Consider the following 16447-nt stretch of genomic DNA (forward strand, 5'->3'; position numbering starts at 1 on the left):
ACAAGAATAACAGTTTTGATACGTATTATTCCTTGTATTATTTTATTACATACTTATTATTTACATTTAGCATTATTGTGTTTTAAATACGTCCCAAATTAGTCGATAAAACGTTTATTTTTATTTATTCGTCGTGAGAGATTCTCCTTTTTTTAATTCTAAGAAAATTCTTCCGAAATTCACTGATCCTCGATTACGTGGTATTCGCGTGTTCATCGAAAATTCCAGATAAGGGCGTACCTACGTAGTTAAGGGTGCATTCGAGTGTAAAGAATGAGCGAGCCCGCGAGAACACGATTTGGAACCGTTATTCATGCCGCTAACAAAACGATTTGTCAACTTTATCGTTAATGTAACTTCTCGCGAGTTTCATAAACCTTTCAGGCTTCGTCCAGTGATAAAAAGAAACGTCGTGTGTCTCCTTCTCGTAGATTAACATTTACTATAGTCCCTTCGAACACGATACCATCCTGGGAGAAATTTATTATTAATCGAACTCGAACTTTTTTCATTTGTACCATGAAAAATTAAGCTGGAACGTATGCAAATACCTGGAGTGTTTCGCGTTAACGGAGGGAGACTCTTTGAGAATCCTAATGGATTTTCTTCTAAAGGACCAGCACCAATTCTCAGCTAGCCGCAGAATGGAAAAATCTCTTTGATGCTCGAGAAAACAATCTCTTTTCCGGTGAGATCGGGCTAATGATTCTGGTTTTCTTGAAAAATATGTGGAAAAGCGCGTATAAAACGGACACGATTCTCAAAGCTTTGATAGTGTTTCAGGGTTTAAGGGAATTCATACTGAAAAGTTGTACGTAAGTACGGCGGGATATTGCACTGGTAAGCGAGGTTTTTAGCTCTTCAAAGCGAATCTTCATGGAGAACACCTGTTTTCCGGAAGTTAATACGTACTAAATAGAATTTCCCATCAGACTGGTACGTTAATTTGCAAATTCTTACATATAATGCGAATATATAAATGTTAACGATAATATTAATTTCTTTAAAATATTTCGAATCGATTGTCATCGTGATATTATTTAATTTTCAAAACGATCTCAAAATTTACGTAGAGATTACAAGGTGCTCATTACAAACATACATGTATCTAATTGATAGAAAAGCTAGTCTATGGTATGAATTGAGTGAAATGAAAATTGTTTAGAGAAATTGCAAAATGTTTCGTATAGCATATACAACATGGACCTAAAACTGTTCTATTACAAGTGTTTAAATACTTTCATGAACCAATGTATATAACGTATTATCAGTTGTATTAATGAAATAACGTAGAACGCGCATGATGTGTCGTTGGTTTCGAATGAGTCAATAAACGATCTTCGTCCAACTCCCCATCGCGCCCTTTTAATTCAATTGCACTCCCATTGGCGCGTTGACAGGCTATCAGAAAGGGAAAGCAGTTCGCCTAACGATTTGATCGAGGGAAACAGGATTGAGGCAGCTGAACGCATTTCCGGCCAAGTCACCGAAGGGACGAGCCCGCCGGTCGAGGAATCGAAGTTCCGCTAATTTAATTCCGAGTCTCAATTATCGGTCGCGTCGGATTCCCTGAGCGGCTCTAACTTTCAAGCCTCTGCATCCCCGGATAGAGGGGGTTGGTTCGAGCGCGCGTAATACAGCCGCGAGATCCTGCCCCTGTATTCCGCCACTTTATCTTGGGATTGACGTTTCATCCACGGAAATCGACAGCCCGAGAACCGACGGGATTGCTTTGCGACCGCATGCTCGCCGGGGAATAAAGGCGAAAGAAACAGCAACAAAATGGTGCAAAACCCGGGGAAACAGCGGAAGCAAGGCGAATGGGGGCGGGAAGATTGTTGTTCTGCGGGGAAATTTGAAGCTGACTCGAAGGAAAGAGCGATGGGATATGGCTGAGGAAGAATACTTGTGACAAGATTCTTGGCTGACGTCTTCGTGGAAAACGAATTTCATGTTCGTGATTAACTGCCTTATGTACAATGGCTTAAAGTAGTATTTGAACTCTTACTACAAGAAATTTATTTGGAAAGAATATATTATGTGCGTTATAGAAAACATTTGGAAATTTTAATGATGAAATTTGATAAATTACTAAATAGGTTATCTTTATTATAACGTAAGAGTTTCGAAAAATAAAGTTCCAATTTATTGAAAGATAAGGTTTATAACAAGATATATTTTTAGCTGAAGGTAATTAAGGAAAGCTGATGTAATTATTATTTAAAAATTGATAATGATTATGAGAATAAGACAACGTGTAACACCCAGGAAAAATTCTATTGCAATTTTACGCAAAAACGCTAAAACGTGTGCAACGTGACCAATGCCACCAACAAAGTGGAAGTATTAGTAATTTGATTTACGGTCGGCATAAATTTTACAATTCGTCAATTCAGTAGTCTCATTGGTGCTTTTCTCTTTAGCGAGACTATTAAATTATCTTTTTTATTGTAGCAATAAAGTTGAAATGATAGCGCATTTTACTATTCGAACAAAATATTTCCTACTAAATATTACCGTCTATAAAGAGTTTGAATGATTCGGAAGAGGAGCGGGTCGATATTCAGCACGAAGTTAGCAACGCATGCGCCTCGATTATGTTTCGTATCGAGCAACTTCAGAGCACTGGCACTCCACAGTGCTCCCGAAGCAATTGGGAGGGGAGGGTGTTTCTGTCAATAAAACCTCTTCTGTGATTTTTCTATAAGAGAAATTCTTTTTTATGTAAATAATCGAAACGCTAACATTCCTGAACGAATTGCCAGAATATGTAAGTACTTATATATGTGATAAATTTTTCCCTGAAATTCATATCCAGTGTTTTTGACGTACCATAGATGTCAAATTAAAACTTTCCATGGATACATTTCTCATCCGTTCTTCTAGTAGTTCTTTACATTATGATTTTGGTATAAATTTTGTGCATCGTATTTTAAATTCTGCACGGAACTCTTCCTTTAATTTATGTACTTTTGTTTGATAACATAACCTCTATCACGTATTTTCCATACTCGGTTTATCGAACGTTCGCATCTGTCATTCCTTTTTCTTCCTCTTCGCTATTTCACATTTTTAGTACAGATTGGCTTATTAGGATAACGGTTAGGTTTTTTTTAGTTGCAGTGCAATAAATTTTCAAGATGTCGACGTCTGCGATATATATTTTAGACGTGAAGGGGAAGGTTTTGATCTCACGAAATTATCGTGGAGACATAGAAACGGGTGTTATAGAAAAATTCATGCCTCTCGTAATGGAACGCGAAGAGGAGGGCAACCTTACTCCGATTATACAAACCGCAGAATGCACATATGCATATATAAAGTACAATAATTTGTACATTGTATCCACTACAAAGAAGAATGCAAACATTTCCTTAGTATTTGTATTCTTGCATAAACTGGTGCAAGTGATGCAAGAATATTTCAAGGAATTGGAAGAAGAAAGCATACGAGATAATTTTGTAGTCATTTATGAACTTCTGGATGAATTAATAGACTTCGGGTATCCGCAAACCACTGATAGTAAGATATTACAAGAGTACATTACGCAGGAAGGTCATAAACTTGAAATTCAACCACGCATTCCCATGGCTGTAACTAATGCTGTATCCTGGAGGTCAGAAGGTATAAAATACCGTAAAAATGAAGTGTTTCTAGACGTGATAGAGTCTGTGAATCTTCTTGCAAATGCTAATGGAAATGTTTTAAGTTCTGAAATTGTGGGTGCAATAAAGATGAGAGTTTATTTGTCCGGAATGCCAGAATTAAGACTCGGTCTTAACGACAAAGTATTATTCGAATCTACAGGCCGTGGGAAGTCCAAATCCGTCGAACTGGAAGACGTGAAATTCCATCAGTGTGTCAGATTGTCTAGATTCGAGAACGATAGAACAATTTCATTCATTCCTCCGGATGGAGAGTTTGAACTAATGTCTTACAGACTGAATACACACGTAAAACCTCTGATATGGATCGAATCTGTCATTGAGAGGCATGCCCACAGCAGGGTGGAATACATGGTAAAAGCGAGATCGCAATTTAAGAGACGTTCTACGGCCAACAACGTAGAAATAGTAATCCCAGTACCCAACGATGCAGATTCTCCCAAATTTAAGACTACCATTGGTAGTGTTAAATATTCACCAGAGCAGTGTGCAATAACTTGGTTCATTAAGTCGTTTCCTGGTGGTAAAGAATATCTGATGAGGGCACACTTTGGTCTACCATCTGTCATTGGGGAAGACGTGGAAGGGAAGCCACCGATTCAAGTAAAATTTGAGATTCCGTATTTCACTACTTCTGGAATCCAAGTGCGTTATTTGAAAATTATAGAAAAGAGCGGGTATCAGGCACTACCATGGGTGCGGTATATTACGCAAAATGGAGATTACCAGCTGAGGACGAATTAAACGTAAGAAATTTATGAAGGAAAAAGGCAGAATTTTTTACACGTTACGTTAATGTTAATCAGAAATGCAAAGGTGAAAACTAGTCGGTTTGCTACGCTTAGTATGCTTCCGAATGTTTACATTTAATTTTATGGTAATTTTCGGAAACGATCGTGATCTGTATAGAAATTAAGATCTTGTAGAATGTAAAACTAGAGTTTGCAATATTGACCAATAATTTATCGTCATTGATCTTTAGTTGTCGGATTTATTGTAATTTTAATCTTTTTTGCAATTTTAATACGCGCTAATATTTTGTACATTTTCTTCATGTTTTGTATATAATTTCTTAGGAACATTTTCAATATTCTCCTCTCATACTACCAGAAATCTCAAAGGCGATGTACTTAATTTATTGACTGTACGTTTTTTCCCATTCCATATTGCAAATATGTACTACAAATAGTATTTTCCACATACAGGGGCTACTATAGTATACATTAAATTACCCAATATAAAAAAAAGAGAAGAATTGTAAATATGTAGGAAACCATGGTATTTCAATGTCTTCATGGAATTGCTAACGAATTATAGGCATTTTCCGGTATTAATATATGTCTAGGTTCTAATAGTATTATAAGTTTATTATTGTATATCAGTATGACAAGAGATAATAATGTTGTTATTATTGTAAACTAATGTATTAGTTATTTAAGACATTGAGATGTATTAAATTTTTAATAGAAACTATCTATGTTTTTTCTTATTATCTCCAATTTTCTTATTATAAATCCCAATTTTTCATTAAGTTTTAGATACAGTATCCACACTAATCAAAGTTCATCATGAAACTAAATATGATTTTATTAAAGATTTGTAAGTTCGAAATCCTTTTATCTGCTAAATCATTAAAAATTTTTTTTAGATTTAATTCGATGTAGCTACATTCCTTCTGTGCACATTTTACTCTTTCATTTCGTACCTTAACATATAGACCGTTTATTTACCATCTCCTGTCCACGACCGACTATTTACTCAGTCGAAGGAAATCACGTCTGAAGAAAACTGTAGAAGATTTGTAGAGGAACAGAGAGAAAATTAGAATGGAGGGACAAGAAGGAGGAAAGAAAATGCATTCCCTAGCGGTGGAAGAGTTGCTATCCTCTACTTCATTGATGATTTGACTTTATAATCGAGACGGTCTCGTTCAATTACGATGGAATTTCTCGCGGAATTTCGTGCAAACAGTGCTGGGATTCAGGACGAATCGATCGCCCTAGTAAATATCTCTTTCTCGTAGTTGGATTCGGGCGGGATGCAGACGATCTAAAGTCAATCAAATAAACCATCTCCAAGTTAACGATTATTACGGAAGGAGGAAACAATATTTGTCCATCTATACGGCAAATACATTTGTGCCGTTTGCCACGATCGGTTACGTTCTCTCTTACGGTGAAATTTCTGATTTCGTTGATGAGACTCGGTCAGCAGTTTCCCGGTTCTCCATACGTTGGCTGCTTCCTCTATTTTTCCCTCTCGGATAAAATAGCGAAAGAGATTGGTTAACGTGCGAAAACACTTGATGCAGCGTAATTGTGTTATCGTGGAAACAAGCTGGCTGCACGGATTTTTAAATGTAAACACATTGTTTTTCAATTTAATCTATTTACTCGCCTGTTTCGAGCAGTGTTTTTTTTTTTAAATAGGAAAATCAAACTAACGATATTACGCGTTCTTTATGCGATTTCCTGTACGAGTAATTTTAGTGTCATGGTTTATATATTTTTGCATCACTTTTATTAATTCGTTGAAGTCGTTGCTTCTGAACTTCTGTTATATAATATTTTTGTCTGTGATACTACTGTTTTACTTTTATTGCGGATATTACATACATATGATATATTTCTTTTATTATTTTTATTATTTACGACATCGTCAGTTTTTGATTTCAGGTATATTCTCGTTTATGGTACCACTGGTTTGTTCCTATTGTTGATGTATGAAAAATATACTTTTTTTTATTATTCTTGTTATTTCCTTTATTGCTGGAATCCTCTATTTAGTATCTTTACATTGCACTGTTCCACAAGCCAAGCGTTATTTTTTCCTTTTTTATTCAGCTTTTAGAGTGGAAAATTTTCTAGACGAAATAACGCAAGATTTGTGTTATCGTTTTATTATATAAAAATGCAATTCAAAATATAATAAAATGTACTTACAAAAATAGACTTTATAAGCTATCGTTTGGTTAATTATGGTTTGAAATTTTAACTGCTCGAAATTTTAACTTCTAGCCAGACTTTGTCGCGTTGTATCTCGTACCTTGTACTTGTATAAAAATTAAAGATCTTAGGATGACTTTGTAGCGTACTATTTTAATCGTGAAAAGTACATGTGCGATACATTAGTGACTACATCGCCAGATTTTCATAACGTTAAATATCAAATTTCAATAAAATGTAATGAAAGGAAAGACGAAGAGGATTCGATCGATAGAACTTTTTTCTTGGAAGCCCTCTTCACGGTTTAAGTCACGGTTTTATACTTTATCGGTAGAACGACATCGTAAATTACATTTTAATTAAAATTGAAAGGCTTCGATCGTTGTACGCAGTTTCATGGAGAGGAAGGGGTAACAGCGACCGGTCGGTTCCCGCGCCATCTTCTACTTTCCGTTCTCCTTTCAAAGCTCACGTAGTCAAACGAGGTTCAGTTACCTCTCCCTCGTCCTTTTATATTTTATAGCGAGCGCACCGCACCGTGGGGTCATCGATGCGCTTTTGTGCCGAACAATTGCCTACTTCGGTGCACTACACTTTTATTACGTAACACCGATGGTCATTGTGCTCCTATGTAACGTTGGAATTCGCGAACCTGCTAGATTTTTTCTTGAAACATCTCGTCAAGCTTATACCTCCTTTACTTTGCTGTATGTTCGTAAATTACGTCTTGAATTTAAAAAAATTAATGAAATTTGAAAAATTAGAAGATTACAATAGTCAGGGATCAAAAGTAACAGTCATTTTGTAAGGTTTTGTGAAAAATGTTATTGTCAAATGTGATTTTTGTTTAAATGGACCAAAAATGATGTCATTTTTTGGTTATTTGAGTTTTATAACGTTAAATAATATTTAAATGTTTATATTGCTATTTATTTAGTTTCCAGAAAATACTGACAAGTATATGCTGCGCAATATGTAAACAAAATTATTTTTTAATTGTCCATTCTGCAGAATAATAGGTACATATATTTGGATTAATACGATTTTAATGAAAAGTTACACATAAACAGAATATCAATTTACTAGTGACTTTTAGAATCCAAGTTTTACGAAACTCTTAGTCATAACTATTAATTTATGATCGCGGTATACCGTTTTCATATTTGTGAAGAATTTTTTAAATAAAAATGACTAAATAGGCTATGAGGAATGATAAGGATAACAACATCTTTTTAGTCGAAGATAAGATAAAATGCTTAGAAGAAAATTACAATAATTATGATAATGAACCAACGGGCATTACCTTGGAAAAATTCTATTGTAACTTTATGCAAAAATGTTAAACCACGAAATGTAATTCGAAACTGAGCGAAAGTATCAATAATTTGATTTAAGGTCGACATGAAGTTTTTAATTCGTCAATTTAGCAGTAATTATCAACACTTTCTTTCTGAGAGTATTATAAATTATGTTTTTTTATCAATAAAACCAATAAAGTTGGAAAAATAACGATCGAACAATATTTAAATGAAAACAAGGGAAGAGAGTAAAGATAGCAGTAATAGAAATAGAAGTTAGCAACGCATGCGCCTCGATTACGGCTCGCACCTCGTACGTTCGTAGCCAGCAACTTCAGGTAGTGCCACAGTGGCACTCAAACAACTGGGAGGGGCTGCCTCTTTTTGTCAATAATATCTCTTCTGTTATTCATTTATAAGAGAAGTTATTTTCGATGTAAATAATCTAAAGGTTAACATTTCTTCAGGAATTGCAAGAACACGTAGTAAGTACCTATATATGTGACAAATTTTTCCCTGAAATTCATATTCACTGTTTTTGACGTACCATAGATGTCAAATTAAAACTTTTCATGGATATATTTCTCATTCGTTCTTCTAGTAGTTCTTTACATTACGATTTTAATATAAAGTTTGCGCATCGTATTGTAAATTTTGCACTGAACTCTTCCTTTAATTTATGTACTTTTGTTTGATAACATAACCTCTATCACGTATATTCCATACTCGGTTTATCGAACGTTCGCATTTGACATTCCTTTTTCTTCCTCTTCGCAATTTCACATTTTTAGTAAAGATTGGCTTATTAGGATAACGGTTAGGTTTTTTTTAGTTGCAGTGTAACAAATTTTCAAGATGTCGACGTCTGCGATATATATTTTAGACGTGAAGGGGAAGGTTTTGATCTCACGAAATTATCGTGGAGACATAGAAACGGGTGTTATAGAAAAGTTCATGCCTCTCGTAATGGAACGCGAAGAGGAGGGCAACCTTACTCCGATTATACAAACCGCAGAATGCACATATGCATATATAAAGTACAATAATTTGTACATTGTATCCACTACAAAGAAGAATGCAAATATTTCCTTAGTATTTGTATTCTTGCATAAACTGGTGCAAGTGATGCAAGAATATTTCAAGGAATTGGAAGAAGAAAGCATACGAGATAATTTTGTAGTCATTTATGAACTTCTGGATGAATTAATAGACTTCGGGTATCCGCAAACCACTGATAGTAAGATATTACAAGAGTACATTACGCAGGAAGGTCATAAACTTGAAATTCAACCGCGTATTCCCATGGCTGTAACTAATGCTGTATCCTGGAGGTCAGAAGGTATAAAATACCGTAAAAATGAAGTGTTTCTAGACGTGATAGAGTCTGTGAATCTTCTTGCAAATGCTAATGGAAATGTTTTAAGTTCTGAAATTGTGGGTGCAATAAAGATGAGAGTTTATTTGTCCGGAATGCCAGAATTGAGACTCGGTCTTAACGACAAAGTATTATTCGAATCTACAGGCCGTGGGAAGTCCAAATCCGTCGAATTGGAAGATGTGAAATTCCATCAGTGTGTCAGATTGTCTAGATTCGAGAACGACAGAACAATTTCATTCATTCCTCCGGATGGAGAGTTTGAATTAATGTCTTACAGATTGAATACACACGTAAAACCTCTGATATGGATCGAATCTGTCATTGAGAGGCATGCTCACAGCAGGGTAGAATACATGATAAAAGCGAGATCGCAATTTAAGAGACGTTCTACGGCCAACAACGTAGAAATAGTAATCCCAGTACCCAACGATGCAGACTCTCCCAAATTTAGGACTACCATTGGTAGTGTTAAATATTCACCAGAGCAGAGTGCAATAACTTGGTTCATTAAGTCGTTTCCTGGTGGTAAAGAATATCTGATGAGGGCACACTTTGGTCTACCATCTGTCATTGGGGAAGACGTGGAAGGAAAGCCACCGATTCAAGTAAAATTTGAGATTCCGTATTTCACTACTTCTGGAATCCAAGTGCGTTATTTGAAAATTATAGAAAAGAGCGGGTATCAGGCACTGCCATGGGTGCGGTATATCACGCAAAATGGAGATTACCAGCTGAGGACGAATTAAACGTAAGAAATTTGTGAAGGGAAAAGACATTTTTAACACGTTACGCCAATGTTAATCGTAGATATAAAAGTGAAAACTAGTCGGTTTGCTACGCATGGTACGCTTCCGAACACATTTACAATGAAATTTATGGCAAGTTTGGGAAACGATCGTGATCCGTATAAAAATTGAAATTTTATAGAATGTAGAACTAGTGTTTGCGAAATTGACAATTAATTTATCGTCATTGATCTTTATTTGACACACTTAGTATGATTTTAATTCCTTTTGCAGTTTTAACACTAACATTTTTCCGTGTTCTTCATGTCCTGTATATAATTTTTTAGAAACACTTGCAATAATTTCCTCTCATAGTACTATAAACTATGCAAATGCAAAGTATGTACTTAATTTACTAGTTGTAATACGTTTTGATCCTATGTTATAAATGTGTATTCCAACGAAATTATCCAATGTAAAAAAGAAAAAGAAAAATTGTAAATATATAGAAAATTATTGTATTTGAATGTTTTCATGGAATTGTTAACGAATTAATAGGCGTTTTCCTGTACTAACATAATCTGTAATAGTATTATAGACTTATTATTGTATGTCAGTATGACAACGAATAATAATATTGTTTTTATTGTAATAATAATTTAAGATACATAGAAGATTTATTAAATTTTTAACAAAATCTATCTATGCTCTTTTTATTATCTCGAAAAATCCATCTTTTATTGGTTTAAAAATAAACAGTTTTACGAGAAGCAAAATTTCAGTTCAAAAGTTTTTTCTATTATTTATTATCAAGTACATATTCGATATTTCCTTTAAAACTGACTCGACTCGCTCATCAATTTTACTTTTTTATAATCCAGAAAAAGAGAACACATCACGCTCTAAAAGAAACATCCTAATAAACAGAACCATTTCCTCCTATCTACTTGTTTAATTCAACTTCGATAAAAGCTACATTCGCAAGATCTCGAATAAACCTGACTATCGAGTTGAGCGGAAGTCATTCGAAGTTAAAAGGCTGCCTACCTATGAGAATTCTATTCGCAAAAAGGCTATATCGTGAATTCGTTTGATAGCTTCGAAGGGAATCAAAGACGGTGGTATAGAAAAATCGCGAAAACATTACGCTCGATGTGGTTTCCCTTGGAAAATCTGTAAATATTCTACTGTGGACTACGTTGAATCGCGCGAACAGACGGTAGGACACGGAAACCCGATTAGAGCGAAACGCAGCGAGTCTTTTTTATTCGCGCGGCCGCGACACGGTCACGCTATGCAAATTTCGGTGGTGTGCACGCTGTGTAATAATTTCATGGAAATTGCTGATCCTGCAAGGAATTTCGAAACGTATCTCGCCAGAGTATATACGTGCACAAACGTATCAGAAGAAGATGAAGAAAATAAAAAAAAAAAAAGGTCATCGAGAACAACCAGACCGACCCGTTCTACATCTTAAAGGGATTCTTTATATTTATTTGGCAATTTTTAAGAATTCTTCTCTTAGCTTGGCTATCGTGACTAGAACGTTGAACAAGTTCTACAATGGTTTCGTTACGTGGTTTGTGTTATGTATTAGATACGTGCGAGGAACTGATAACGACTCTCCGTTATCGCGGGATAAAGTATTTTTGAATAATTTTACCGTGTATTACGTAGCTCTTTGTGTACATGAAAATTCTTATAGACTGATCTTTCACCAGAAACTTGAATGTTAAGTTCACGTTTTGTTAACAACGGTATTAACGCAAAGTATTAAACATTAAAATATCATTCTTTAACTGTAACATGGAATTAAATTCAGAAAATTAACAAAAACGTACTTGCAGTGACGTTTCTCTTCTGTAATCTTCAATTGATATTTTCTCTTCCAAAGAACGAAAGCATCAAAATTTCTCGATTAATCTAATTATTTTACGTATCTTAACATTATCTACGGCCTATGGTTTACGCCCTAAACGTAATTCTCACTAGACAACACAATAAATTTTCCTGGGGTACGTCAGCTATTTCCCTTTTCTTATTTCTTTTTTCATCGCTTTGCATCTGGAATTTGTGTATCAATTCGCAACATCGGCTAGCACATCGAAGGATATTTACGACAACGCGTTTATTCGAAATTTCCTCCTATGGTATTCGCGTTTATGTACTCACACATACATAGATATTTATAACAGTACGAGCATGCTGCTGTATTATATCGCAGTCTTCAGGCAGAGATGTGATCAATAAAGGTTAATGTATACTCCAAGAGTTTTCCATGGGCAACTGCAATTTTCAGCTTATCGGTTCGCACGGTGATGCTTCGAAAGAGAAATCTATATATAAATTTTTTATTATACCACAAAGAAGGGTAATTTATAGTCGAGATCCGTTATCGTGGTGTTCGTGATACGGATGGATAGGTGGACCATCTTGCGCAATTATTATCAATTAACGACTTATTAGCGAAATTTTACAAGTAACAAGCTACGAATTACAACGAGTTTGTCGTAACTCGAGCTTTTTTAAATTTTATATTCAGTCACGTTTCGTAATGTATAACACTTCTATTGGACGTTTTGTTAATATTATAATTAATTACTCTTTAGAAAATGTATATTAAGTATCTTCTTGAAATCAAGTCACTGGAACTCAAACAGCTTGGATTCAAGTAATTTGACTATTCTGAACGAGTCTCAAGGAATCTCCTACTCTCCTTAATTAAAATATCTTATCTACGATTGTCAAATTGAAGAAAACTTCAAAGGCGCTTTTAGCTGTTCGAAGAAAAAGAGTTTATTCCTTTCCTTTGGTTAAAAGGCAAAGAACATGGGAAATTATAAATATTCTAACATATCTTGACCAATGAAAAAATACGAAAAAATAGTAAATAGCAGGGTTTAACTAAGGGGGATAAAACATGTCGATATTTTCATTTGGAAGATGATATTACCTGTTTCGTACACGTTGTTCATATTGTGTATCTTGAAAAAGGCTGAGAGAAAGCATGCAAAGCCGGCGAGCCATCCAAAACCCATTAAGGATTGCAAATTATTGGAGCGAAATGATTCTTTCGTTCCTTTCCCTTAACCCTTTTTCCTTTCTTTTTTGTTTCTTAAATGGAAGTGTGGCCTCGCGAAGTTATTTCGTGAAATTGTTTTTCAATTGGAGGATTATTATTTCCTTTATCGTTAGAGCTACTAGGCTTGTAATATATCTGTATATAATTAAGTGTACCGTGTAGATATTAAGACAAATTACTATACGTATATACTCGTAAAGTATTAGAAATACAAAATTAATCACCATAATATTCTCTAAACAAAATTCATTAAACGAATACAGATATTATATATTATTGTAGTATCGGGCGAAAACCATGAGTAATTAAAAGGGTCTACTTGACTATGGGATATGTGTGGGACAGGGTAAAAGGCAGCCGTTAGTGAGTTGAGGGGCTTTAATGTCGCCAGCGGGGCTTTAGTGTTGCCAGCGAGCTTTAGTGTTGCCAGCGAGGCTTTAGTGTTGCCAGCGAGGCTTTAGTGTTGCCAGCGAGCTTTAGTGTTGCCAGCGAGGCTTTAGCGTTGCCAGCGGGGCTTTAGCGTTGCCAACGGGGCTTTGGTGTTAGAAGCGAGCTTTAGTGTTGCCAGCGGAGCTTTAGTGTTGCCAGCGGGGCTTTAGTGTTGCCAGCGAGCTTTAGTGTTGCCAGCGTTGTCGAAGAGTGTCGTTAGCGATGTCAAGGAGTGTGGTCGGTGTGAAAGAGAGCCGTTGCGACGAGACGAGTTAGTGACTAATGATGACTGCGTGCATATAGACCGATGGCGTCAACGATATTGAAATAAATCATACCGTTACCAAATTAACTAACACTATATCTTATAATTTATCCTATATTATTCTCTACATTTATCTTTACTAAAAATAAACTTACGTAAATACCGTATCTCCATCGCGTCTCTCAATTAAAATCACACCAACAGCATCAAAAACCATCTATTATTTATTCAGGGATTTGTCCGATAAGAACAACGAGCATCAAACAAATCCGAAATGTAGGAGCGTAATCCTCGAGTATACGCAAGCAATCTCACGTAAGCCACGACCAAACACTTAGGCCATATCATTATCAGCGTGAAAACGAAGGAGATCGATTCGAATTAAGAATCTGTAATCTCCCTTTGAGCGGTGACGCGTGCCACTCGTCGCTCGATCGATCTTACAGAGGAGATAGAGGTTGAGGCTCAATTTCATGGTTCCCCTTTCACCCTTAACGTTCCTTTAATAGAAAAAGCAAATTCACCGAGGAAATCAGACTGGAAAGTGGCGGTGAACGAGGTACGAGGTACGCGTGCAACCCCTTAGGGGATCGGTTGCACACGTCTCGTGGAGCATCGGCCTCTCGATCGGCCCCGGAATTGCCCTGGGATTCTACGGGAATTCTAGCGAGGCCGATTTAAAAGTTGCATCCGAGATCCTGTCGCGAGATCCATGGCAGACGTCTGGTCGTCTCCGCCGCAGGATATTAAAACTTCGCGTGGAAATATATAGCGGTTGTCAGGTCGACTGGATACGTCGGGGGACGAATAAAAATGCGACTTATAGTACAGACTTATAGTACTGGAGAATAAGGAAAAAAATAAGGACGGCCAAAGTTGCGTTTTTCTCGAGGGACTTGCGGCTACGACTGCAAAACTCGCCGGAAACGGAGATTTAGATGGTGTCGTTGTTGGGATTGAGGATGCTGCTACTCCGAGGACTTGATCGTGTAACGATACGAGAGATATTATGTTAGTAAATGGAAATACTTGACATCGCGATGATTAACTTGAGAGGATTTATGGCGGTGTTGAGGGTCTACGTGATTTTGGAAAAAGTATATCGAGTCGAATGGATTGGAAGAAAGTTCTTTTTAAATTTTGTTACTAGCTTATTGTTATCGAAACAAGAGCAAAAATGGAATTAAATTCGTCGGAAATCTTTTGAATTCTTCGCTCGGCCAGGTTCGTCGAGCGACCGGCATTTTGATCTTAAGGTCTTTGCTGTAAGCGCTTCTCCGTATGAAAAGTAGTACGTCAAATCGAATTTATACATTTCTATATGCACGAGTAACGTAGAGCGAAAATTGTTTTGTCGTAAAACGAATTAGCACTGCAATTTGGACTTAATTTCAGCGGTTCCTGGGGAACGGTATCTCGCGATGTCGCTTAAATTCCGAGGGATCCATTGAATTACAGGAATATGAATCGCAAAACCCGTGGATAACTTCCGAGCTGTTTGGTGTACATTCACAGAAATACGTTCCAGAGGAGTTTGCCATTCGTAATTCAAGCCGAGTTTATGTACCTTGTGTACAAAGTGTTGGCGCGAAGTTACAGCGCTAGAAATACTCTGCTTTTGAATCCCGAAAGTAATCCGTTTCCATGGCGGAAGTGGATGCACGCTGCCTGGTCCCGGTGGTAAGTGACACGTGGCAGCGTCTCGCGAATCTAAAAGTGTCAAAACTTTGCCAGACATTGCTTGTTTATTCATTTCTGTATCCTTGAGTTAGAAGCGAGATTTGACGAAGGTAGGTAGAAACGCTGCTCTCCTGGATTATGGGGTAAAAAATTCAAGATAATTCAGATTTACCAAGATTCTGATGAAATTGAATAGAAAATCATGCTCCGAAACTTTTCTACTAAACTTCTCTTACGATGCTACAAATGGAAACTAATCAGCCAGCGTTTGAAAGTAACTTAAGTATAAAGTGGTCGGACAACGAAGGATCATGAAAGGGAAACAAATGTCCAAGATACCTAAAGGATTCCACGGATTCGGTTATGAAATTTTTCCCATTCCGCCTACACGTTTCTTTTCGTTTCCCAAACGCAAACAATATTTCACCAGCGTGTAAACTTTTTCTCTTAATAACACGAAGCCAACCTCCTTTTCTCTCGCGCAGTTAAGCGCCTTAATATCCTGCTTTCCCGGTGCTTTGCACAAAATTCGACGTCATAACGCCACGCCATTTTAGAGTTCCTGATAGCGCGTTAAGACGGCCTCGGCAAAACAACCGGTGATTAATGGCGATGCGTCAGACTTCAATGCACCTCCGGTTTTCAAAACCTGTGAGTTCGCTCGTACCACTCTTCCTCTCTCTCTCTCTCTCTCTCTAGCTCTCTTTCGCCTTTCCATCAAATTCAAAAAACACGAATTTCACAAGGAATTCACCGTTCTATCGAAAACCTGTTCAAAGGCTCGGGAAAGACTAGGTGAGCAAAAGGGTGGCGTTTTAAACGCGGAGCTAAGCCGCTTTCAGAGGAAGCTCGACGAACTGGGACAGTTGAGCGGTGGTTGAGCATGTATGAAAACGTCAGACAGCGCGTAAATTAAGTGACGTTCATTTCGCGGTTCTCGAGGGACACGCTTGCCACGGCCCCGTGATAAATAAAAGTAT

The 16447-nt window shown here is 36.6% G+C and overlaps 4 protein-coding genes and 1 long non-coding RNA gene across 21 annotated transcripts in view; 3 read left to right on the plus strand and 2 right to left on the minus strand.

Moving 5' to 3' along the window:
* The window catches only part of Usp (retinoid X receptor ultraspiracle), a 144903-nt gene that overhangs the window by 114165 nt on the left and 14291 nt on the right, over positions 1 to 16447 (plus strand). The window lies entirely within an intron of this gene.
* LOC139987508 (uncharacterized) overlaps positions 1 to 16447 on the minus strand; it is a 252164-nt gene that overhangs the window by 112882 nt on the left and 122835 nt on the right. The window lies entirely within an intron of this gene.
* Positions 1 to 16447, minus strand: part of Nlg-5 (neuroligin 5) — a 355394-nt gene that overhangs the window by 43512 nt on the left and 295435 nt on the right. The window lies entirely within an intron of this gene.
* Positions 2633 to 5154, plus strand: Ap-1mu (adaptor protein complex 1, mu subunit). 3 transcript variants are annotated; one of them, XM_072002980.1, is made up of 2 exons: positions 2633 to 2770; positions 3107 to 5154. In XM_072002980.1, exon 2 carries the CDS (start codon positions 3141 to 3143, stop codon positions 4407 to 4409), a length of 1269 nt encoding a protein of 422 aa, XP_071859081.1. In that variant the 5' UTR covers positions 2633 to 2770; positions 3107 to 3140; the 3' UTR covers positions 4410 to 5154. The 3 variants fall into 3 exon arrangements, with proteins under 3 accessions (XP_071859081.1, XP_071859080.1, XP_071859079.1); XM_072002979.1 differs by having other exon boundaries at positions 3118 to 5154; XM_072002978.1 differs by having other exon boundaries at positions 3124 to 5154.
* On the plus strand, positions 8223 to 10712 carry LOC139987096 (AP-1 complex subunit mu-1-like). The gene is made up of 2 exons (XM_072002976.1): positions 8223 to 8393; positions 8741 to 10712. The coding sequence occupies exon 2, from the start codon at positions 8764 to 8766 to the stop codon at positions 10030 to 10032; it is 1269 nt and encodes a 422-aa protein (XP_071859077.1). The 5' UTR covers positions 8223 to 8393; positions 8741 to 8763; the 3' UTR covers positions 10033 to 10712.

This window comes from Bombus fervidus, chromosome 5 (genome assembly GCF_041682495.2).
Source record: "Bombus fervidus isolate BK054 chromosome 5, iyBomFerv1, whole genome shotgun sequence".
In the NCBI taxonomy this organism is placed as follows: domain Eukaryota; kingdom Metazoa; phylum Arthropoda; class Insecta; order Hymenoptera; family Apidae; genus Bombus; species Bombus fervidus.